At 39.6% G+C, this 24,576-nt stretch overlaps 1 protein-coding gene across 3 annotated transcripts in view; it reads right to left on the minus strand.

The window, feature by feature from the left end:
* Positions 1–22,777, minus strand: part of ntm (neurotrimin) — a 1,167,214-nt gene extending 1,144,437 nt beyond the window's left edge. For all 3 annotated transcript variants that reach the window (XM_060909052.1, XM_060909051.1, XM_060909050.1), the window contains exon 1: positions 22,641–22,777. In XM_060909052.1, coding sequence (XP_060765035.1) covers positions 22,641–22,701 — 61 coding nt within the window. In that variant the 5' untranslated portion in view covers positions 22,702–22,777. The remainder of the gene's footprint in view (positions 1–22,640) is intronic.
* Between the last annotated feature and the right edge of the window lie 1,799 nt (positions 22,778–24,576).

Consider the following 24,576-nt stretch of genomic DNA (forward strand, 5'->3'; position numbering starts at 1 on the left):
GTAAGAATGAAAGCTCTAACCACCCACCTCTCCACACATGAGCTCACAGACGCCGTGTCACTGTAATTGACAGGGGAGACAGAGTATGCCACCTCTCCCTCCCCGAGACCATGGCCAATTTTGCTCTCTTGGGCCACAGATGGCTGTTGCATCATTGGGATTGGAACTTGTGATCTCTGCATGATAGGGACATTGCTTTTCTGCTGCGCTACTCGTGAGCCTGCAATACTGTATTTTTATTTATTAATAGAAAACACATCATGTTTTTAGGCATTTATATATCAACAAAACAAGCTAGTTCTTTTTATCATTTACATTATAGCAAACGTGAACAGTGGTTTTCTTCCCAGCTGCTCTCTTTTCCAGTCCTCTATAGAACCCTGAAGCCCTTCCCATGGCAGAAAACGTACTGATCATCTCCATACACGAAGCTTCGCCATATCAGTAATCATGCTTATACATACACATTTTTTCAGGGTAGCATAACACACTCAGACGAAAGTGCTATTTGCCCTTTTCCCCATACATGAGTTCACAGAAGCCCAGATTGGCTAGTGTCAGTCTGATTGACAGGGGAAAGAGGAATGCCATTCTCCCCTCCAGAGAGCAAGGCCAATTTTGCTCTCCTAGACACATTTGATCGTTTGGACTTGTGATCTATGACAGGGCAAACAATTTTCTGTTGCGCCACTCAGGAGCCATGAACACATTTATTTAGTCTTATATTATGTGGCACATCTGATACCTTGTGAATTCCTTGTGAATAAGAGCTGTTACTAGCAACAATAACATTTTGTAATATAAACCTGTCATTTGAATTATGGCCTGAAATTTTGTCGGAGTTACTATGTGCCTTTATAACATTTATTATCTGGATCACAAAATGGGCAAAACATTGGGTCACTGACTTTCTGATTTTCAATCACATTCATAAAACACAACAAAACATTTATTGTTCACAAACATGAGAAGAAAAACCTTTAATATTTTCCTGATATGATAGCTGCTGTTACAGTCATATATACAGGGCTTTCCCCAGAGAAAAATATCAGAGTGGTGTTACTGACTCAGCCCAGCCCAGAGGACTCTGAAGGCTACTGGGGGGGAGGGGGGGCATGCTCCTCTGGAAAATTTTGAAATTAGAGCCTTCAAATGGTGCATTCTGGTGGCATCTAGGGCTGATTTAAGCACAATTCAGCATTATTAAATTTGCTGTTTTTTTACCTTGTCAAATATGCAAGGGTCAATACTGAAAGGACAAAATTAGATTTGAAATGAAAACACTTTGAAGCACGCCTCTTCATTTTCCAATTCCAAGAAGCCAGGAACAGAATCGAGGTCAAATCATGCAACAGTGTCATCTAGTGACCAACGCCTAGAACGTGGTTTTATGTATGGTTGCGAATGGCAGTCAGTGCATGCAGTGAAACCCTTTACTTTCACTTCTGGGTTGAGTACCAGGATAAGCTAGACTTATACATTACAATATCTTCCTATTTCTATAGTTATTACTCATTTTCAGAGGGGAACAGGAGATATTTAGGTGTGGAAAGTACTGTGCATTGTTCAATTTATGGTATTGATTTTTTTTTTTGGTGACATCACGCAGCGGAGCGTCACATATCCGCGCTTTGGGGAAAGCCATAAACATACATATATATATGTGTGTGTGTGTGTGTGTATATATATATATATATATATATATATATATATATATATATATATATATATATTACACACTATTGTTTGGTGACGGTGGCAGCATACAGTGTTGCTTGAAAGTTTGTGAACCCTTTAGAATTTTCTATATTTCTGCATAAATATGACCTAAAACATCATCAGATTTTCACACAAGTCCTAAAAGTAGATAAAGAGAACCCAGTTAAACAAATGAGACAAAAATATGATACTTGGTCATTTATTCATTGAGGAAAATGATCCAATATTACATATCTGTGAGTGGCAAAAGTATGTGAACCTCTAGGATGAGCAGCTAATTTGAAGGTGAAATTAGAGTCAGGTGTTTTCAATCAATGGGATGACAATCAGGTGTGAGTGGGCACCCTGTTTTATTTAAAAACAGGGATCTATCAAAGTCTGATCTTCACAACACATGTTTGTGGAAGTGTATCATGGCACGAACAAAGGCGATTTCTGAGGACCTCAGAAAAAGCGTTGTTGATGCTCATCAGGCTGGAAAAGGTTACAAAACCATCTCTAAAGAGTTTGGACTCCACCAATCCACAGTCAGACAGATTGTGTACAAATGGAGGAAATTCAAGACCATTGTGACCCTCCCCAGGAGTGGTCGACCAACAAAGATCACTCCAAGAGCAAGGTGTGTAATAGTCGGCGAGGTCACAAAGGACCCCAGGGTAAGTTCTAAGCAACTGAAGGCCTCTCTCACATTGGCTAATGTTAATGTTCATGAGTCCACCATCAGGAGAACACTGAACAACAATGGTGTGCATGACCGGGTTGCAAGGAGAAAGTCACTGCTCTCCAAAAAGAACATTGATGCTCATCTGCAGTTTGCTAAAGATCACATGGACAAGCCTTCTGGCTTGTCCACATCAGGACTTTGACTTGTTTTGTGGACGGATGAGACCAAAATAGAACTTTTTGGTTTAAATGAGAAGTGTTATGTTTGGAGAAAGGAAAACACTGCATTCCAGCATAAGAACCTTATCCCATCTGTGAAACATGGTGGCGATAGTATCATGGTTTGGGCCTGTTTTGCTGCATCTGGGCCAGGATGGCTTGCCATCATTGATGGAACAAAGAATTCTGAATTATACCAGTGAATTCTGAAGGAAAATGTCCATGAACTGAATCTCAAGAGAAGGTTGGTCATGCAGCAAGACAGCGAACCTAAGCACACAAGTCGTTCTACCAAAGAATGGTTAAAGAAGAATAAAGTTAATGTTTTGGAATGGCCAAGTCAAAGTCCTGACCGTAATCCAATCGAAATGTTGTGGAAGGACTTGAAGCGAGTAGTTCATGTGAGGAAACCCACCAACATCCCGGAGTTGAAGCTGTTCTGTACGGAGGAATGGGCTAAAATTCCTCCAAGCCGGTGTGCAGGACTGATCAACAGTTACCGGAAACATTTAGTTGCAGTTATTGCTGCACAAGGGGATCACACCAGATAGTGAAAGCAAAGGTTCACATACTTTTGCCACTCACAGATATGTAATATTGGATCATTTTCCTTAATAAATAAATGATCAAGTATAATATTTTTCTCTCATTTTTTTAAACTGGGTTCTCTTTATCTACTTTTAGGACTTGTGTGAAAATCTGATGATGTTTTAGGTCATATTTATGCAGAAATATAGAAAATTCTAAAGGGTTCACAAACTTTCAAGCACTACTGTACCACTAATATTCATTACATAATTTTACTCAACCATTTACAGTGATGTATTTTAATTCATGATGCAGTTATGGCCACAGGAAGAACGATCTTTAGCAGCTGACATTCCAGTTCCGCTATAATGCCCTCCTGTCATCGAACCCATGAGCTTCTTCAGTGACACTTCTATTAAAATTCAGTTGACTCAATGAAATTACACTATCATAGCTGCGTTGACATGGTCATTATTTTATCCTTCTTTATCGTGCTCTGCACTGATCTCTGTAGTGACTGGTGCTGACATATTAAACCTGGGACCAAGGTGAACTCCTGATAAGAAAGATTATCATATTAGACCTGCAGTGGCTCAGGGAGCCTCAGAGCAGCAATACCACTCTGTATAGATTTCAATTACATAGAACTCTCATCTGAGTGTTTAAGCTCACAATTAGTTAGATTTCTCCTGAGTATATACTCACTAGCCACTTTAATAAGAACATATGTACCCCTATTCATTCATGCAATTATTTAAAAAAAAAATGGCAAACATGTGGCAGCAGTGCAATGCATAAGATGATGCAGATATAGGTCAAAAGTTTCAGTTATTTTACAGAAACATTAGAATGGGGTAAAGAGTGACCTCAGTTACTCTGACCTGGTTGCTGCTGGTCTCCTTGGAGGATGACAGACCAGTAGATCTGTGGGTTCTTGTTGATTACAAAGGAGAATGGCCAGCCTGTTTTGAGCTGACAGGAAGGCTATGGTAATTCAAATAACCACACTTTACCGTGGTCAGCAAAAAAGCATCTCAGAATGCACAAAACATTGACACTTGAGGTGAATGTGCTACAACAGCAGAAGACCACATTGGGTTCCACTATGTCAACCAAGTACAGGAGTCTCACATAGTCTCACTGAAACTGGACACCTATAAATCAGAAAAAGAAAAGACCAGGCAATCTTTTTCCATTTTTCAACTCACTAGTTTCGGTTACTGTAGACTTCCTGTCAGTTTGTCTGCTTATTTTCCTTTGACCTCTCTTATCAACAAAACATTTCCTCCCACGTAACTGCTGCTCACTGGACTGAAGCTCTTGACCTGTATTTGCATGATTTTATGCATCATGCTGCTGTCACATGATTGGTGGATTGTTTCTGACCACCGCACTGTCCGTTGAATATCTTTTGGTTGATAAATTCTCACTAAGGCACCAAAGTGTTTACAAACCCCTGAAACACTGCTATGCCTTAAACACTTCCATACCACTACCATGTCACTTGCAGTCATCAGTCTTATGGTGGTCCCTTTACACTGATGGAAAACTAGGGCTGTTTATTTTTTACTCTGGAAACTTACCATGCTTATTAAGAAGTTCTGATAAATATGCAACAACTGCTAAATATTCTGCTTGGGCATGCATTTGACCGATCACAAATTTAGCTTGATTAAGTGTCAAAATTTAATGAGACGAGCTATTATCAGTCCTAACTTAATCAAATGTAATGAGGGAAACAAAGAGTAAATTACGCATTTATATTTATCTGCGCTGAGCATTTGACATGGGTGCTGATGCAAAGGATTCCGGAATGAATACAACCTATGGCCAGTGGTTATCACCCTAATCTCTGATTTCAAATAAGAATGATCTAGGGTATGCACACATCGATATCTTACTGAATTATTCCTGGCTGCTCTAGTTTGACTGACAGTTGGGTTTACTTGTGCCCCTGGCCAAAATTAAATCGAGATGAAGTGCTGGAAGACCTGCAAGTGAATTGACTGTTCTATTACCCAGAGATTTATTTCATGGAAAATATTCAAACATTAACGCTCCATGTTTTGTCATGTGCAAAACAAAGGTTCACAGTTGGTCACAATTTCACTGGCCTTCCACCTCACTTGTTTAAATGAGAGTTTTTTTCATCCCAGAATGCTGTCAAGGAGTAAAAATGCATGGACATTCTGTACATTCTACTGAAATGCTTCTTTCAGAGGTCTTTCCATTGGGAATAAGAGAAGCAAAGGAACATCTAGTGACCTCCTTCTCCAAAGTATTCTTTCTTTAAGGAGTTCTGCGAAATAGTTTCTTAGATTCATAAAAAATACAAATGAAGAATGTTTCATGCTTCCTAGATGAACCATTTTCAATTGTTTGGAGGGCAGCTTTTGGAGCATATAGTGGACTCTGCTCTCACTTATGTAAAGTAACAGAAAGCAGATAGCAAAGTGCCAGTGATTAATGAGAAACATTCTTTTCTACATTGACCCAAAAAGGCCATTAAGATTGTCACCCAAGCGTTTAGTATTAATTATGAGAATCCCCTATAAGCTTCCTTGAAATTCAATGACCAATGCAGACTCTCAACTGTAAAATGAAGCGGGGCAATTCCGCAGGGATGCTGAGTCAACTGCCACATCTCGTTCGTTTCTGCTCATTTCTACTTTTTTATTTCATACATAACTTGAGATTTAGTGGTACCTATCTCCAGGCTTTTACAACTCAAAGCAAAACAGAATTAAATCAATAGACAGTTCATTTGCAGCACTCTTAATATGCAAGTAAAGGCACACACACACACACACACACACACACACACACACACACACACACACACACACACACACACACACTAATCACCAGCACGGGGATTAGTAGATGACCATGTGCTGCTTAACTGCTCTCTGTGCCATCTGCTACATGAAAAACAACACAAAGCCAGTCTTCTAAAGTGAACACTGTGAGGATTAACCTAAAAAAGAAAGGGCTGTGACATGAAGGATGCTGAACAACCATGACATTCAGAGTTGAATGAGTTTTAGTGTAATATTATGCACTGGGAAACTGCCGCAATCTAAAAATTCAGACGTCCCAAGGTGGGGGTGCTAAGCTGACACATAGTAAAGGAACTATCTGCTGCAATAATAAGTAGTGCAAAATAACTATACTGATTAGGATGGGCTGGATCATCTCTTGCAAGCTACATTAAATAAGATTGGGACATCAAGTGAAAAACACTTGAGGAAATTCGTCTTACAAATGAGAATAATTTTTGACAAAAAATGAGAATACAATTAACCTTTAAAATGATTACAGAGAGACAAACAACTCATTCTCTTTCTTTAAATGTCCTCCTCACTGAGCTAAAAGCAGATGAGCATAAAATGTTTTTATTGTCTCTCCAACATCCACACACTATACGGCCAAAAGTTTGTAGACACCTGATCATCAGACATGTGTGGGCCTTCTCCAAAATTTTGCTACAAACTTGGAAGCATAAAACTGTATGATTTGTAACAATTGTAACAGTTTAGTACTGGGGTTCCAATAGAAACTGGAGAACTTGCAAAGGATGAACTGAAACTTGCTGTCAAAGGACTGAAGAACAACAAAGTTTAAGGGTTAGATGAAATTCCAGCTGAAGTCTGGAAAACTGGTTGTCTGGATGAGCATCTCCTTAAAGCATATGATGGTGATGTGGCAACAGTGTGGAGACAAGGAGGGATCTTACCTTTCCCAAAGAAAGGTAACTTAGCAGAAACAGGTAATTACACAGGTATCACATTAACTGCGGTTGCACCAAAGATATATAACAAGATGCTTTTGAACAGAATAAGGCCTCACGTCAACCCACTTCTCTGCAAACAACAAAATGGTTTTCGGAAAGGTACAACAACAACAACAGCACAGATACTGGCAGTAAGGCGACTCATCGAAGGTGTGAAAGCAAAACACCTGCCAACTGTGCTGACATTTGTAGATTTCCAAAAAGCATTTGACTCGATCCACAGAGGGAAGCTTATGGATATCCTTTTTGTGAACAATTGTTTTTATTCTGAAATGACAAAGAAGAAATCGGGTACAGAGGTACAAAAAAATCTCCCAATAGCTCCCCCCCCCAGAAACCCTATGGTAAACATCTGATTGACAAACACTTAGATAGGTCTACAGATACAAAAGCCCCACATATTATGATAAGTACAACACCTCAAAATAAATACAGAATACAGAAATGTTATTTTTTAAAAAAGGAAATAAATAAATAAATAACTGAATAAAAATAAATAATAATTATTTAGACAAGATTGTCAGAAATTACATGGTTTAACATAGTCAAAAGCAGCACTCCATCTCATCAATGTTTGGGGTCTAGCCCCATGTATCCTAGCGGTTGACAGCTCCATTGAGATAATATCAAGCAGACTAGAGCCCATAAACGCCTACACAGAGTGGAAAGATCTGGCAACGGCGCCGTTGCGAAGTCATCTGGATGAGTAGAACGGATTTGTTTACGATGACGTCACAACCACATGTGCTTCACGCCGGGTAGAAGTGTAACGAACTCGATGCGAGTTGTCAACAAATCCTATAACTTGGTTCATGAAACGCGCTTACAAAATATTTTCACTGTGAATATTTATTGTGTAATGGTGCAAAGTGAGAGAGAGAGAGAGAGAGAGAGAGAGAGAGACTCTGCCCTTAGGGCAGAGTCAATCCTGCCAGCAAAAATAGGGAAAAAAAGGAGCGATCTCACCTCTTCAGATGTTGGTTTAAGTCCTACAATACATTCCTCAAAAAGGGTGTAGAAGAACAAATTAATCCATCAACGTGTATCATTCAATTTATTCCGGACCATTAAAGACGCCGCCTTCCGCGTAGAATCATACATCATCCTCGCCGCCATACTGGATGGGTCAAAGCGGAGAATAAAGATGCCTCATTCATTTGCTGCGTTTAACTGTACCAACAGGTTCACCGTCCAAACGAGATCACATGGGATTACCTTTCACAGGTGAGACTGGAAAAATACTTTTCATTGTATTTGGTCATTATAATGTAATTTTACGAACAGATTTTTCTGACTTTGTGGCTAATATGAAGTCTCGCGCATAATAGTTTATGCGCATGCGTCCTTCTTCTATTGTTCTGGTGTCTCCGAAGGGACCGTCTTACAGCGCCCCTAGAGGTGCGGCATGTGTATTGCATCATTTTCAGCAAGCGTTGCGTTGCCATATGTACCTGATATTTTACTGATCTGTTGCCCATGTGGACACGATATTTTTTTAATAACATCTCGTTGCCGTTGTCGTGTGGTTGTAAACTAAGTGTGGGGGGTTCCAGCGGCTAACTAGCAACTTCTTAGCTGCTGCAAAAGCAGCAAGAAGAAGGTTTGTCTGAAAGAGTGTAGCTTATGGATATCCTGATTGCGCATGGAATCCCCAAGAAAGTAGTATCAGCAATTGAAGTACTTTACAAAGACACCTCTGCGAAAGTTAGTGATACTGAGTACTTTGAAATTCTTGTTGGAGTACTTCAAGGTGACACTCTTGCACCCTTTCTATTCATAATAGCTCTAGACTATGCAATGAGAGTGGCTACAAGAAATGAAGAATCCATTGGATTCAAGCTACAACAAGCACGTAGTAAGAGATATCCAGTAGTGGTACTTACCGATACAGATTTTGCAGATGACTTAGCGTTAGTATCTGAAACAACAGAGCAAGCCCAACTGTTCTTATTGAGAGTTGAGTCCTATGCTGCACAAATTGGTTTACATGTAAGCGAAGACAAAACCAAGTACATGGCTTACAACCTAGCTGCTAACTTCGTACAAATGCTGAATGGTTGTGAACTGGAACAAATGGATGATTTCCTTTATCTTGGCTCTTGGGTGAACACAAGTGAAAAAGATATTAATACCCATACTGCAAAAGCATGGTCAGCTATGTTGAAGATGGAAACAATATGGAAATCAAACATGAGCAGAAAGCTAAAGATCAATTTCTTTCGAGCAATAGTAGAAACCATGCTGTTATATGGCTGCACTACTTGGACCCTCACAAAGGCATTGGAAAGAAAATTAGATGGGACCTACAGTACACAAGCCTTCTAAGAGCAGCACCTGATATCAAATGGCAGTCCCACACAACAAACCAGGTGTTATATGGCAATATTCCTAGTGTTATTACCACTATAAGGAAAAGACGACTGCAATTCTGTGGACATTGCTGTCATAGCAAGGATGAGGTGGTTAGCCAGATGTTGCAATGAGAACCAACACACAGAACGCGACCAAGAGGGCGTCCTGCAAGAACATTTGTTGACCAACTGGTTGAAGACTTGAAATAATGAAGCAAGGGAGGAGAGGAGATTCTGGAGACAAGTAGTTCATGATGTTCATCTGAGGACACTCTGATGATGATGACGATGAGTATTGGGGTGGATGGGTTGGCGGTTCAGGGGTTTGCACTGTCATCTCATAGCAAGAAGGTGCTGGGTTCGAACCTCCTGGTTAACTGGGGCCTTTCTGTCTGGAGTTTGCATGTTCTGTGTGGGTTTCCTCTGGGTGCTCTGGTTTCTGGCTACTCTAAATTGCCCATAGGTGTGAGGTGTGAGCTGTTCATCTTTCTGTTAGTCCTGTGATAGACTGGCAATCTGCCCAGGGTGTACTCCACATCTCACCCGGAGTCAGCTTCCCCTGCAACCCTGATGGATAAGCAGTATACATAATGGATGGATAAAACTAAAAGGCCCAAACATGTTCAAGCATGACAATGCCCTTGTGCAAAAAAGTGAGGTCCATGAAAAGTGGAGGTTCTTAAAAACCAGAATGTTAAGGACGTAGTAGCTCATCTGGCCTGCCATCAAAACAACCATGATGACCAAAACATCAAACAGAACTGAAATGTGACAATGTGAGAGAGGACCAACCTCCACGACAAATTATTTACAATAGGAAAATCAACAAAGGACTAAATTTTGTTCCCCAAGGGAAGATCCACCCAAAACATTGATCAGAACTGAATTCACATGATAAATGAGAGAGGAGATACGATTCCAGTCAGAAGAAAATCTGTTAAGTTGATCTACTTACTAATTTGCTCGCAAACAATTGACAATACAATGACCAGGTTTTGTGCAGAAGGTCTAGTTCTTTCAAGTAAAACAATCAGAACTGAAATCCATTGAGAACTGAGGGAGGAGACACAATTTAACTGAAAATAAACAAATTGTTTACAAGAAAATCAACAAACAAATTAACAAGTTTTGTTCCTTGAGGGAAGATGTAACCAAAACATCGATCAGAACTGAAATTGAGTGAGAACTGCGAGAGGAGATACAATTCTAATGAGAAGTCCCAAAATTCGTGAAGTTGACCTAATTAGCAGTTCGTTAGCAAAAATTTGACAATACAATGACCAGGTGTTGTGCAGATGAATTCTCTTAAATAAAACAATCAGAACTGAACTGAAATCCACTGAGAATAGAGGGAGGAGATACAATTTAACTGAAAATAAACAAATTGTTTACAACAGGAAAATCAACAAAGAAACAACCATGTTTTGTTCCTCAAGAGAAGATCTACCCAAAACATTAATCAGAACTGAAATCGGATGAGAAATCAGAGAGGAGATAAAATTCTAGTGAGAGACCTGGAAAATTCGTTCATTTGAACTTGTGAGCCAAAATTTGATAAAACAATGGGCAAGTTTTGTACAGAGTGATGAGTTCTTTCAAACAAAACAATCAGAACGGAAATCCGTGAGAATTGACGGAGGAGACATGATTTAACTGAATTGTGGACGACGGACACTGGACGCCACGCCATGGCAATAGCTCATTGGCCTTATGAGCTAAAAAAAGTGGAGGGTTAGGGATGTTCAGACTAAATCTGGCATGGAATGTTCAAAAAGCACATATTGGGTGTGATGGTCAGGTATCCAAAAACATTTGGCCATATCATGTATCAAAGATAAAAATTTATATCACTGTATTTAGTCACAATACAAATTACTCTTAAATCATCAGGGATGTGATCTTGAAGCAACAGATAAAAGTATCCATTTAGCTCTGCCTAACAGCATCAAATAAAATATCCTTTGCGTCGGTGCTCTTTCCTGATATATTCATCAATGATCAATGTGTCTAAATTGATGCTTACTTTATCAGTCAACATTTGATGCAGTGAGGAAATTACTGTCATGAATCATTCGAGACAAGTTGTAAAGTAAGTGGAATGTCTTGATGCAGCGAGGTGTTGAGTTTACAGCTATCAAACTGCACTTTATGTGAACTTATCTGCTTAATGTATGCAGATTCCCTGGGGGAAAAACCTGTAAGTTTAGAAATAGATGCATCTGGAAAAACTCCTCATGGCAGCGAATGAAAAATTACTTTAATGTGATCAATAAGGAGCTTATGATGAAGAAAAATTATACTTGTTTATACGTTAAGGTCATAATATGGTCATTATGTCACTATATTAATAAGAGTCATTAATTAACCCACTTGTTCTGTTCACTGGAATGGATGCACTTTTCATCAGGTCATTCATCTCATTAGCTACAAAACTGTGCAGTGAATTTCATTTCTCATATATCTCAATAGATCATATGTTGAGCTCACTTTTTACGAAAACCTCTTCTCATGGGGGAGCTTCCTGTTGGCAGGTGTGTGTGAACAGGTGTGAGCGCAAATTAGAGCTGGAGGGAATGTGACAGGAACTAATATCACATTTTGTCTCATATTTACAAAGAGCAATAATTGGTAACCATGTTTATTTAACCGTCTGCTCAAAATGGCCTAAACACAGTCTCAGTAAATTATTATGATTTTTGACAAGCACATAAAGGATTGTCTTGTAAAATTCTGGACAGTAAAAAATAAATAAATAAATAAATAAATAAATAAAATAATTGGCCCAATTCAATGCAAACAAAACAAATGCAAGGAAAAGAAAATTAGACGTGGCAGGAATGTGAGAGGAGCTTATATCACATTTTGTTTCATAGTGACAAAATTTGTAAACATGTTTTTATTTGTTAATAAAAATCAAAACAGCCAAATTTGATTCAAAAAATACAGTATATAATTTACCTTAACGTAATATTTCATCACAAGTTGGCATTTGATAAACAGATGCTTTTCATTCTCTCCTTTCCACTGTCTGTTAAAAGTGGCGTGAAAATACAACATACTTTTAAAGTGCACCATCAATTTAGCTTTTTTTTTTTCAAAAGGTGTTTCCTAGAGCCCCACAGAGACGCTTTCAGTATGCAATATAATGAAACTGGCTTTTGGAAGAGAGCTCCCTGAGAGAGTATGCCTGGAGACAGGAAGAATATCGCTTTGTAAAAGAGTAGCTTAATGAAGAGCAAAAATGTGAACTCATTGTGCTTGTCACTGTCAAAAAATATCAAGCCATATAGTAGGGGCAACTGTTTGCCCATCACCTCTAAGTGCAAACGTCGACTTTGCACATGCTAATTACCGAATGGGTGTTTGACATGTCAAAGGTTTCCAACAGGCTTTTGTTTGATGTTGACAATTACATAGAGACGATTGTATTACAGTACTATACCTCATATGAGGCCTGCATTCCTTCAACATGACAACTCAAGAATGGCTCTCTGTGAATCTGTGCTGCACTTCCGATTGCTGTAACCCTGAGTTATTAACCCACAGTCACCAACTGATCACACAATGGTACAGACAACTTTTCAAGTGTCTGGAAAACTTCAAAGAAATGTCAGAATAGTTTCTTTCATTGGGACTGGCAGATATTCACAATCAGATATAATTACTGTTTTGAGGGCTGTTTCCATTATGTATTAATTCGACTCGTAAACAACGGTTTATAATTATACTCCTTTGATCAATGCACATTCTCATGATACTCTAATTCTTTAATGGAAACCGCAAAAAGGAAAAATTTCAAGCCAAAGCTCTCGATATAGAGGATTGCACAGTAATCTTCAAAGAGGGTCTGTCCAAATGAAAGGTCATAGGTTCACATATATATGGAGAGGGCAGCGGTGGCTCAGTGGCTTAAAGGGGAACTGAAGGCAAATTGTTTCATCATTCTCATTATCTCTAGCCGCTTTATCCTTCTACAGGGTCGCAGGCAAGCTGAAGCCTATCCCAGCTGACTACGGGCGAAAGGCGGGGTACACCCTGGACAAGTCGCCAGGTCATCACAGGGCTGACACATAGACACAGACAACCATTCACACTCACATTCACACCTACGGTCAAATTAGAGTCACCAGTTAACCTAACCTGCATGTCTTTGGACTGTGGGGGAAACCGGAGCACCCGGAGGAAACCCACGCAGACACGGGGAGAACATGCAAACTCCACACAGAAAGGCCCTCGCCGGCCCCGGGGCTCGAACCCAGGACCTTCTTGCTGTGAGGCGACAGTGCTAACCACTACACCACCGTGCCGCCGGCAAATTGTTTATTATCAAAATTCTATTTATCTCATTTGATTAAATATAGGAATGCATTTTTGATAGCTATTTTGTCACTGCTCTAGCAGGTTATGAGTGTTTGAAATATGCTATGTAATATATCAGTCCATATGTCAAAGCAATGGTCGTAAACAAGATTCGTTGAGACCTGTGCGAGACATCGTAGGATGGAAGTAAAACATACAGCAGAAATCAAAGTGACCAACATCTGCCAATGTTCCCTGTGTCCGAAATCGCTCACTCATTCACTACTCCCTACTCCCAATATAGGGAATTACTATATAGAGGACTATATAGTGAGCTCATTAGTAAAATGAAAAACCGCTTTCGGACACTAGTCCGCCGTGCTGGTATTTACATCATTACTGTCGCGCAATTAAAACGTGCCAGATCAGTTGGCTGGTGGGTTTTCAAAATAATAAATACATGCATGTATTTTTGTGATAAATCCATATTATACTGAGCGTATTTCCCACATTAATCAATACAAAGTACCTGCATCTTTCAGGTTTTTTTTAAATCAAGGCTGAATACTTTCTTCTTTGCCGCTGCCTTTTATTAAATCAAATTTGAGACTTTTAATTTGATTTCTTTCAGCGTGACCGCAATGCATGATGGGATATATTGCTTTAGTTAGTGACCATCGTTGTACACTACTTTTCGTGATGCATTGTGGGATAGTTTGAGTGCACTATAGGGTGTAAATAATCCTCACTAAGGTTTCGGACAGCACTACAAAATGACGACCTCACCATATAGTGCCCTATATAGTGAGTAGGGAGAGATTTCAGACACAGGGGTTGTCAAAAGATGCACGCGCCCTCTTTCAAATGCTGATATAATCAAGCTGGAAGTTTTGTTTGTTCTGATAGCAATCAGAAAAGTTTGAAAAAAGTAGGCAGTAATCGTCATTTAAACTCGTTTTTGTGCAATATTTCGTTTGGAAAACAGTTTTCAAATGGCAGCACAGACACCTGGCTGACACTTCACGTTTCGAAGTCTCGCACAAGTCTCGTGAAGATCGTGCGGATAAGCGACGCCTGCCGTGGACCAAACGAATTAAATTCAACATGGCTAAAAACCGAAGAGGCTGATAAGTATAATATTTAATTGCAATTAGTTGCCAATATGAGTCATGATATAAGGTTACTAAAAACGAAAATGTAAGTGAATAACACGTTAATTAAGAAATAAAGCAAGTTTAAAAATGACTTCAGTTCCCCTTTAAGGTTCTGGGTTACCAATTGGGGGGTTTGAACCCCAGCACCACCAAGATGCCACTGTTGGGCCCTTGGGCAAGGCCCTTAACCCTATCTGCTCAACCTATCCACACTGGCCCCATATAGAATTGAGAAAAAAATGTAAAAAGAACTGTGTGTCTTGAAAGATAAAGCGGCAGAATATATGTTAAACTGTTATATATATTGTGAAAGATTTGGGATTTGGTACATCCCTGGCTCTTGTGCCAGATATATCTATATCCAGATAAACATGACTTCTAAAGTATATAGTGGCGTGAAGGTCTGAAGATTATCTTCGAGTGCTGAATATATTTCACAAGTGAGCGCCGTGAATGCGTGAATTATTTTTCAACACGAGAAGATAAACTTCATATCTTCGCACCACTGTGTAATATTCTTTTTATTATATGGACACATCCCCCCCCCAAAAAAACAAAACAAAAACAAAACATAAGATCATCAAAAAAATTTTAATTTTGAACCGGTCCACCATTTCGTCATCAGTGGGAAGTGAAATATTGGAAATTATTATACATAAGGGCCACTTTTTCAATGGACTAAAAACATGTATTCTGTTCCCTTCTAGCAGGCTTCATTCATTTGGTTTGATAGCATGCAATATTGTTAGCATATCACTTATCCTACATGTATTACGTCACTCTACCCAATGGAGAATGAACGTTGAACATGGTTTACAATATTGCATGGTTATCAAGACAAAATGACGTCACACGTTGGAGATGTAAAACTTCCGCAATACGGAGCAACTGTGACAATTTGTAAACAAACATGGCCACCAGGTTTGCTTTGTTAAATACAGAAGATTTTGGGAGAATTTTGAAAGAGAAAGACGCGTTGAACACAAAAAAGGAATGTGTATATATAATAATAATAATAATAATAATAATAATAATAATAATATTAGCTGGCTTTTTTTGTGGTATATCCGATATATTCCATTCAGCTAGCATGATACTGAACTCATCTTTGACTCGTTCAGTATCATGCTAGATGAATGGAATATATCTGATATACCACTCAATGCCAGCCAATATTATTTAAATGTCACTCAGATCCGTGATGTATTTCGTATGAAAAATACAAGTTTTTCAACACAAGAAGACAAACTTCATATCTTCAAGCCAATGTGTGATTTTCTTTTCATTATATAGACACATTCACAAACAAAGTACACAAGTTAATCAAAACAATTCCTGGATATCCTCATGAGAGAGGATATTGGAAAATATGTTCATCAATGTCCTAGATGTAGTTTGTATGAAAAATACAAGTGGTGTATTTTCCAGTAAAACACTATATATTCAGGTTAGGCTAATTGGTGGCTCTAAATTGACCGTAGGTGTGAGTGTGAGTGTGAATGGTTGTTTGTCTCTATGTGTCAGCCCTGCGATGATCTGGCGACTTGTCCAGGGTGTACCCCGCCTCTCACCCATAGTCAGCTGGGATAGGCTCCAGCTTGCCTGCGACCCTGTAGAACAGGATAAGTGGCTACAGATAATGGATGGATATATAAACACTCTCTTACAGTAATGCTTTTATGGCTGAGGACTACACTGGACTTGCTAACTTTAGGACTGCGGTTGTCATGAACAGTTTTGCATTTAAGTTTCCATCAATGAGAAGTTATAACATCAACGAGACAGACTTCATGTTAAAACTGTTCAAAATGTTATAATCACGTTGTCTGTTATCACCCAAATAAGGATGGGTGCCCTTTTGAGTCTGGTTCCTCTCAAGGTTTCTTCCTCATGTCGTCTGAAGGAGTTTTTCCTTGCCACTGTCGCCACAGGCTTGTTCATTGGGGATAGATTAGGGATAAAATTAGCTCATGTTTAAAGTCATTAAAATTCTGTAATGCTGCTTTGCGACAATGTCTATTGTTAAAAACGCTATAAAAATAAACTTGACTTGATACACACATGCGCAATCTGATGCAAGGGATGTACCAAATCTTTCTCTAGATATATCACAATTTAACATATATTCTGCTGTTCTGTGCTTAACGTTACTGCATATTAATGCATACTGTCCTATAGTGGGATTAAGAGTGTTGTCTCTTTTCAGGGACCAGTTCTATATCAGCTGAAAGGAATGAGTGTGAAATCTGACAAACACGAGCTCATTCTAACATTGTTTTCATCAATGCAGACTGAAAAAAAAAAGATGTTTCGCATGAAACAATGGCTCTCTAATGGAGACCACTGAGGGGAATTCAAGGCTAAAGTCCAACTGAACACAGTGGTGGATGAGCTAATGGTCCAAATCCCTTGCTGAATATAACACAACTTAACGCATATTCTGCTGTGCTGCTCCGCAGATGCAGAGCATTTCAGTGTGGGGAAAGCGTGCTGTTTCCCTCATGAAAGATGAAAGGAAAGGGGTGTATATGTGGACTAATCCTATTTATACTTTGGTACTGTTGAATTCTCAAATCTATTTGGTCAGAAAGTGTCGATTCGTTTTCTATAACACAATAATGACCAGCTCGCTGTACATTATTCCTTATGTATTAACTTTATTGTCATTAGACACACACTTGTGGACAGTAAAAGAAAAATGCTTTTTCAATTTCCATACTGGCACATGGCACAGTGGAAGGAGTCTGGCAGTACTGGTACTTGAACTCAAACTTCAATTTTATGTTAATTAGCACTGACCCCAAAGTCCTGAATTCCTAAGCTGCTATTATCCTGTACTGGCAAATGGCCTAGTGGTTAGCGTGTCTGCCTCTTGAGTGGGAGATCGTTTGTTCTACTCACGGTCAGGTCATACCAAAGACCATCATAAAAATGGTGCCTTCTGGCAAGGCATGCTGCAATACAGATGTGAGTGAGGAGTCAAACTCTTGTGGTTACCAAAGGACTGGCCCCCCACTGTAACTCTAGCTATGCAATATAGGTGAGAGGCCGAGGGCTATGAAATGGAGGCTGGTGCCATGAATGGTACAGAAAGGGCTTTTTTTTTTTTTTTACTATTATCCTGTGGAGGCCCTATACCAGTATAGGTTTGAAATAAATTCATACCGGAAGATTGTACGAAGACCAAAATCAGAAAAAGTTCGGACAGGATGGAAAATGCAATTTAAAAAAATAAAGTAGGGATTTCTAAATTTACTTTGACTTGTATTTCATTGCAGACAGTATGAACCCAAGATATTTCATGTTTTTTCTGGTCAACTTCATTTCATTTGCTCATCCATCCATCCATTATCTGTAGTTGCTTATCCTGTCCTACAGGGTCGCAGGCAAGCTGGAGCCTATCAAATTCCGCAAAATAGATGCAAAATTCATTACTGTGTTTCAGGCCTGGAACACATTCCAAAAATAGTTGGGACGGGGCAATTTAAGGCTAGTAATGAGGTAAAACAATTAAATAATGATGTGATTTGAAACAGGTGATGTCAACAGGTGACTGTAATCATGATTTGGTACAAAATCAGTATCCAGGAAGGGCCTAGTCTTTGAGGAGCAAAGATGGGCCAAGGATCTCCAGTCTCTCAACAAATGCCTGAGAAAATTCTTGACATGTTTAAAAACAAAGTTCCTCAAAGAAAGACTGGAAGGGATATTTGACTCTCCGGTGCATAATATCCTTCAGGGTTCTGACTGCAAAGTTGAAAATGTTCTATTTCTATTGCTGTTGGAGTGAGCAACAATATCACATGACCACCATGGAGCGTGTTTAACCAACTTTTAACCCAAACAAGTCAGCATGGGCAAACATGGTGGACTCTGCTCTCCTGACAGCTAAAAGCCAGAAGAAAAGAAAAGGAAAGCCTGACTAGTGAGTGCAACTGCAAGATAGAGCAAGGTTAGATGACATCATTTTTCTGGACAGATAACCTTAGAATGCATGGGCTCGACTCAGTGGTAACGAGTTTGGCGTTATACACCTAATGTTTTGATCTTACAGAGAAAGAAACGATAACGCAAATGCAGTAAAAGAGAAAAGATTCGTCTTGTGTTTCACGGATCTATTCGCAAATGTCAACCACAAATTACATACCTGCAACTCAAAACTCTCCGAGGTTGATGTAGAGTCACAATGTTTTCCACATGTCGCCATCTTGTTGTGACCCAGTTCCATAATTATGCTAATTAGTTCAAGTTCCTCGCATTCCACTGTTTCTGTACGGCCATACTGTTTACCTCAAGAGGTAGGATATTCGGTCCCAAAATGGAGGAAAGCAACACTTAGCACATCAAAATGATCACATCTCATCTGCATGATATTGTTCTTGCATGATATAGGAAAATGCCATGCACAATAAAAAAATTTCATATGACTTTGCAGTCAGTACCTTTAAATGATTCAAAGACTTTGCAGGAATTTCTATGAGTAAAGGCCAAGGGCGCAGTCCTAACCTGAACACCCATGATCTCCAATCCCTCAGACAGCAGTGTGTCAAGAACTGTCATTCAGCTATAGCTGATATAATCACATGGGCTCAGAATTACTTTGACAAACCTTTGTCAGACACGACAACACAGAGTTAGAGCCACAAATGCCAGTTAAAACTTTACTGTGCAAAAAGGAAGCCTTATGTTAGCTGTGTCCAGAAGCGCTGTCAACTTCTCTGGGCTTGGAGGCATCTGGGATGGACCATCACACAGTGGAAATGTGTATTGTGATCAGACAAATCAGTATTCCTGGTCTTTTCTGGAAAAAATGGACACCGTGTACGTCCAAATTGAAGACGAAAAGGACCATCCAGATTTTTACCAGCAACAAGTCCAAAAGCCAGGGTCTGTCATGATATGGGGTTGTGTCAGTGAAGTCAGCAAAGGTAACTTACACTTCTGTAATGGCAGCATGAATGTAGAAAAGTACACTGAGATTTTGGAGCAACATTTGCTTCTTTCAAGATGACATCTTTTCCATGGATAGTACCGTATAACAAGACAATCTAAAAACCACATTCTGCACACATTACAAAGGCATGGCTACAGAAGAAGAGGGTGCCTGTCCCGTCTGTCCCCAATAAAGAATGTGTGGTGAATTTGGAAACAAAAAATATGACAACGATCCTGTACTGCTGCACACCTTAAGACTTGCTTGCAGGAAAAATGGGAGAAAATAACACCTGAAACGCTTTATCACTTGGTGTCTTCAGTCCCTAAACATATTTTAAGTGTTGTGAGAAGGAATGGCAACATTTTTATGTGGTAAATGCTTTACCATCCCAACTGTTTTGAAATGTGTTTATTTTGGGAAAAAAATGCATGAGGTAAAGTGTCAAATAATGTGTTGTTTTGAGTGCCATACAGGTGAAAGATTATTTACAAATTTTCAGTTTAAATTTAAATTTCAACATACCATCCCAATTTTTTTCTGATTTTGGGTTGGCCTAAATGTCTGTCAGTTTATTCACTTATCCTGAATAATTAATCATTAAACAGATATGGACAGCTGCATGACATTTCTCAGGGAGCATACATCACCTTTTCGTCATTTTTCCCCCTTTCATATGGTATTGAAAATAATATGATCCTCGGTAAAGATTTGCTTACAGAAGCTTGAAGGCTGCTAAGCTGTAAAGGGTGTTGAATGTACATATCTCTTCAAAAAAAGCAATCATAAATCCATGCTCCTATTTGAATCAGTTTCCTAGAACAACCTGCAGGAAGCACCGGCTTGCGTACAATCTACATTTGTGCAAGTATTAACTCAGGGAGGGTATGACGGCTTGCTGTAAGTGAGCCTGCATGAACTGACAAAACAGCAGAACGAGTGCACTACGTGTTATTTTTTCAAAAGTATCTCTAAGTATTTGTTTTTCCAGAGAGCATATCGTAACAAGCTCTAACACACCACTGGGCCACTTGAGAAAATGAGTGAACTCTCTCATCCTTTTGATGAAATTAAGAAAGTAGCTATTTCACATCTGGGCTGATATTGATGTCAATTAGTCACAGTCATCCTCTGCTCCTAATGGGCCTAATTTCTGTAATAGCATGGCACGCTGAGTCACTCTAGGACAGCGGTGCTATCAGGAAAAAAAATGAAAAGAAAATTCTTTCATGCAAAAGATTCTGAAGAGATAAATTCAAGCATGGGGACAGGTGTATGAAACTGTGTACATCTTTGATTCTCTTGAAAACAAAGAAATTGCATGTGTTTTCCTGCTGCTCACTGTACCGGTGTTTGCTTGAGAAAGACACACAAAACAAATGCATGTATTCTAAACAAAGGAATGAGGTGTTTATCACAGCGGTCGCCTCTACAGAATCATTCTTTCCACTGAACAATCTCGAAGCCTTCATCTTTGGTAAACACTCTCCTCCAGACTGTGCATGAAGCCAAAACCCAGCTATGGCTCCAAGTTGAAATTGAGTCCCCTATCTTTCTTGCATTAGCTCAGTGAGGGCTGGAGGAAAGTCGAAGGGTAGGATCGTTTGGCCACAGGGATGTTAGTTTGAGTGTTGCAGGTGGATATGCTGCAGCCTGGCAACACAGACACAGCTTCTCTCAGAGTCTCACACACACACACACACACACGTTTGTCTTGCCATCCTTGTGAAGGCCTTCCATTGATATAATTAGCAGCTAATTAATTCTATGCCTGCACGAAAACCTAACTCTAACTTTAACCTCAATATCCAAAAGACGCTTTCATTTTTTTTTAATTTAGAGAATTTTATTTTAATAGTAAATTTCTCAGGCAGATTTCCTTGTAGGGGCTAGCCAAACATCCCCATCCTCCATATATTCATACTCTCTCTCTCTCTTTCTTTGTTTCCCCGTCTCTCACTTCTCTCATTCACAGTCTACAAGGAACTCCTGAACACCTACCAATCAGTGTTCATCATATAGCAACACAAACATATGCAAACATACCCACAAAGGCTCCAGACAAGAAAAGCAGAAAGCCACCAAGGACTTACGACTGATTTCCATTCACTGTTCACAATTTCACAAGCTAATTAAAAATAGATTTGATGTCAATATCAACAGTTTAGGACGCACGTCGAACAATGTCATCCCTCAGGCAGAACATACCATGGCTACAATACAAGCATAAATCAGTTTTCATGCGATTGTAAAGAAGAAGATCAGTAACTTTAGTATCTATCAAATAAAATAGCTACGATGCAAGTCAAATGTGTAATATTATCAGGATGAGATTTGATCCTATCCTCTGGAGTGCTGGAGTAGGCTCTGCGGTTTGGGACGGAGCCACACACCCTGATTTAAATCTGATTTAGGACACATTTTTGACAGGAGATTATCTGGATTTTCAGTGATCCTGACTGTAATTATTATTATTATTATTATTATTATTATTATTATTATTATTATCGTCTAGTATGATTTTCTCGGAAGAGAAGACTAGGATTATTATCTACAATGCATCGAAAAGCCACAAAATAAAAGTAACAAGTGGGTTACATTATCTCCTATGTTTAGATACGTAGATACTTTCAGGGAGCATTAGTGAAACTTTTTCTGCAGTACAGAGTGCGCGCGGGCACGCACGCACGCACACAGGCGCGCGCACACACGCACAGAGAGACAGAGAGAGAGAGAGAGAGAGAGAGAGATAAAAGATTTCCGACATGTGAAGCCGCATCACCTTGGAGTGACACTCTGCTCGTCTCGGCTGTCTCTTTACAGCGGTTGTAGTTAATAAGGGCGTCAAACGTGAAATGTTTACACTCACACACTTCATGACGCGCCTGTCGTTACAGTTTCTCAAGCAAGACTCTCACGTGACGGTTACGTGAAGAAGTAACGGTCATCATCCCCAAACGCGACCCCGTCCTTCCCCTTACCTCGCTGGATTAACGCGATGGCCATTCCCAGCAGGACCGCCCAGTACGCAGCACTCTTCATGCTGATTTAGACCGGATCTTTAGAAGAGGAAAAAAACAAAAAAAAACCAAACAAAAAAACCGCTGTCTATATATATGTATTATTTTATTTGATTTTATTTTAAATTTGCGAAAACTGGAAGAGAAATCCTGCTCAGAGCGCAGCGGAGCAGAGCGCAGCGCAAAATCCCAGCTCGCTTTGACTGGTGAAAGAGGACAGAGAGGCGCGCGCGCCGACCAACTCGCTCCGTGATTGGCTGCGACGCGCGAGCGAGCCTGCTTGCATTCGATATGGTCTTCCTCGACGTGACAAAGGCGACGCTGTCTAAGAAACCCAGTGCGGACTCAGTGCCAATGACCTTATTTAACAAAGAACTGATTAGACTCCAAAACCAGCACCAAAAAATGGCTACTTTGTTATAAATCTGAAAAACTTTTTTTTCTTCCTAAAATCCTTATTTATTAGAAAAGCCTTGAGCTAGATTCCTATTCATTGCCTGAAAGTCTGTTCAACTTCAATCGAGCTGTGAAATCAGGAAATCTGGAAGCCCACTCAGAGTTCTGTCTGTATAGTAGTGTCATTATTGTAAAGAAATTACAACCCCGATTCCAAAAAAGTTGGGACAAAGTACAAATTGTAAATAAAAATGGAATGCATTTCTGTCCCCTAAGGTACAATCTACACTAATGTACCCCCTAGGGCTCATTATTAGACCTCAAGGCAGCTATGTGTACCTTTTTAGGCCCAAAAAGTTACATATATGTTCCCAAGCGGTATACAACCCTGATTCCAAAAAAGTTGGGACAAAGTACAAATTGTAAATAAAAACGGAATGCAATAATTTACAAATCTCAAAAACTGATATTGTATTCACAATAGAACATAGACAACGTATCAAATGTCGAAAGTGAGACATTTTGAAATTTCATGCCAAATATTGGCTCATTTGAAATTTCATGACAGCAACGCATCTCAAAAAAGTTGGGACAGGGGCAATAAGAGGCTGGAAAAGTTAAAGGTGCAAAAAAGGAACAGCTGGAGGACCAAATTGCAACTCATTAGGTCAATTGGCAATAGGTCATTAACATGACTGGGTATAAAAAGAGCATCTTGGAGTGGCAGCGGCTCTCAGAAGTAAAGATGGGAAGAGGATCACCAATCCCCCTAATTCTGCGCCGACAAATAGTGGCGCAATATCAAAAAGGAGTTTGACAGTGTAACATTGCAAAGAGTTTGAACATATCATCATCTACAGTGCATAATATCATCAAAAGATCCAGAGAATTTGGAAGGATCTCTGTGCGTAAGGGTCAAGACCGGAAAAACATACTGGGTGCCCGTGATCTTCAGGCCCTTAGACGGCACTGCATCACATACAGGCATGCTTCTGTATTGTAAATCACAAAATGGGCTCAGGAATATTTCCAGAGAACATTATCTGTGAACACAATTCACCGTGCCATCCGCCGTTGCCAGCTAAAACTCTATAGAAGAAGCCGTATCTAAATATGATCCAGAAGCGCAGACGTCTTCTCTGGGCCAAGGCTCATTTAAAATGGACTGTGGCAAAGTGGAAAACTGTTCTGTGGTCAGACGAATCAAAATTTGAAGTTCTTTATGGAAATCAGGGACGCCTTGTCATTCGGACTAAAGAGGAGAAGGACGACCCAAGTTGTTATCAGCGCTCAGTTCAGAAGCCTGCATCTCTGATGGTATGGGGTTGCATTAGTGCGTGTGGCATGGGCAGCTTACACATCTGGAAAGACACCATCAATGCTGAAAGGTATATCCAGGTTCTAGAGCAACATATGCTCCCATCCAGACGACGTCTCTTTCAGGGAAGACCTTGCATTTTCCAACATGACAATGCCAAACCACATACTGCATCAATTACAG

The sequence above is a fragment of the Neoarius graeffei genome, chromosome 25, assembly GCF_027579695.1.
Source record: "Neoarius graeffei isolate fNeoGra1 chromosome 25, fNeoGra1.pri, whole genome shotgun sequence".
In the NCBI taxonomy this organism is placed as follows: Eukaryota; Metazoa; Chordata; class Actinopteri; order Siluriformes; family Ariidae; genus Neoarius; species Neoarius graeffei.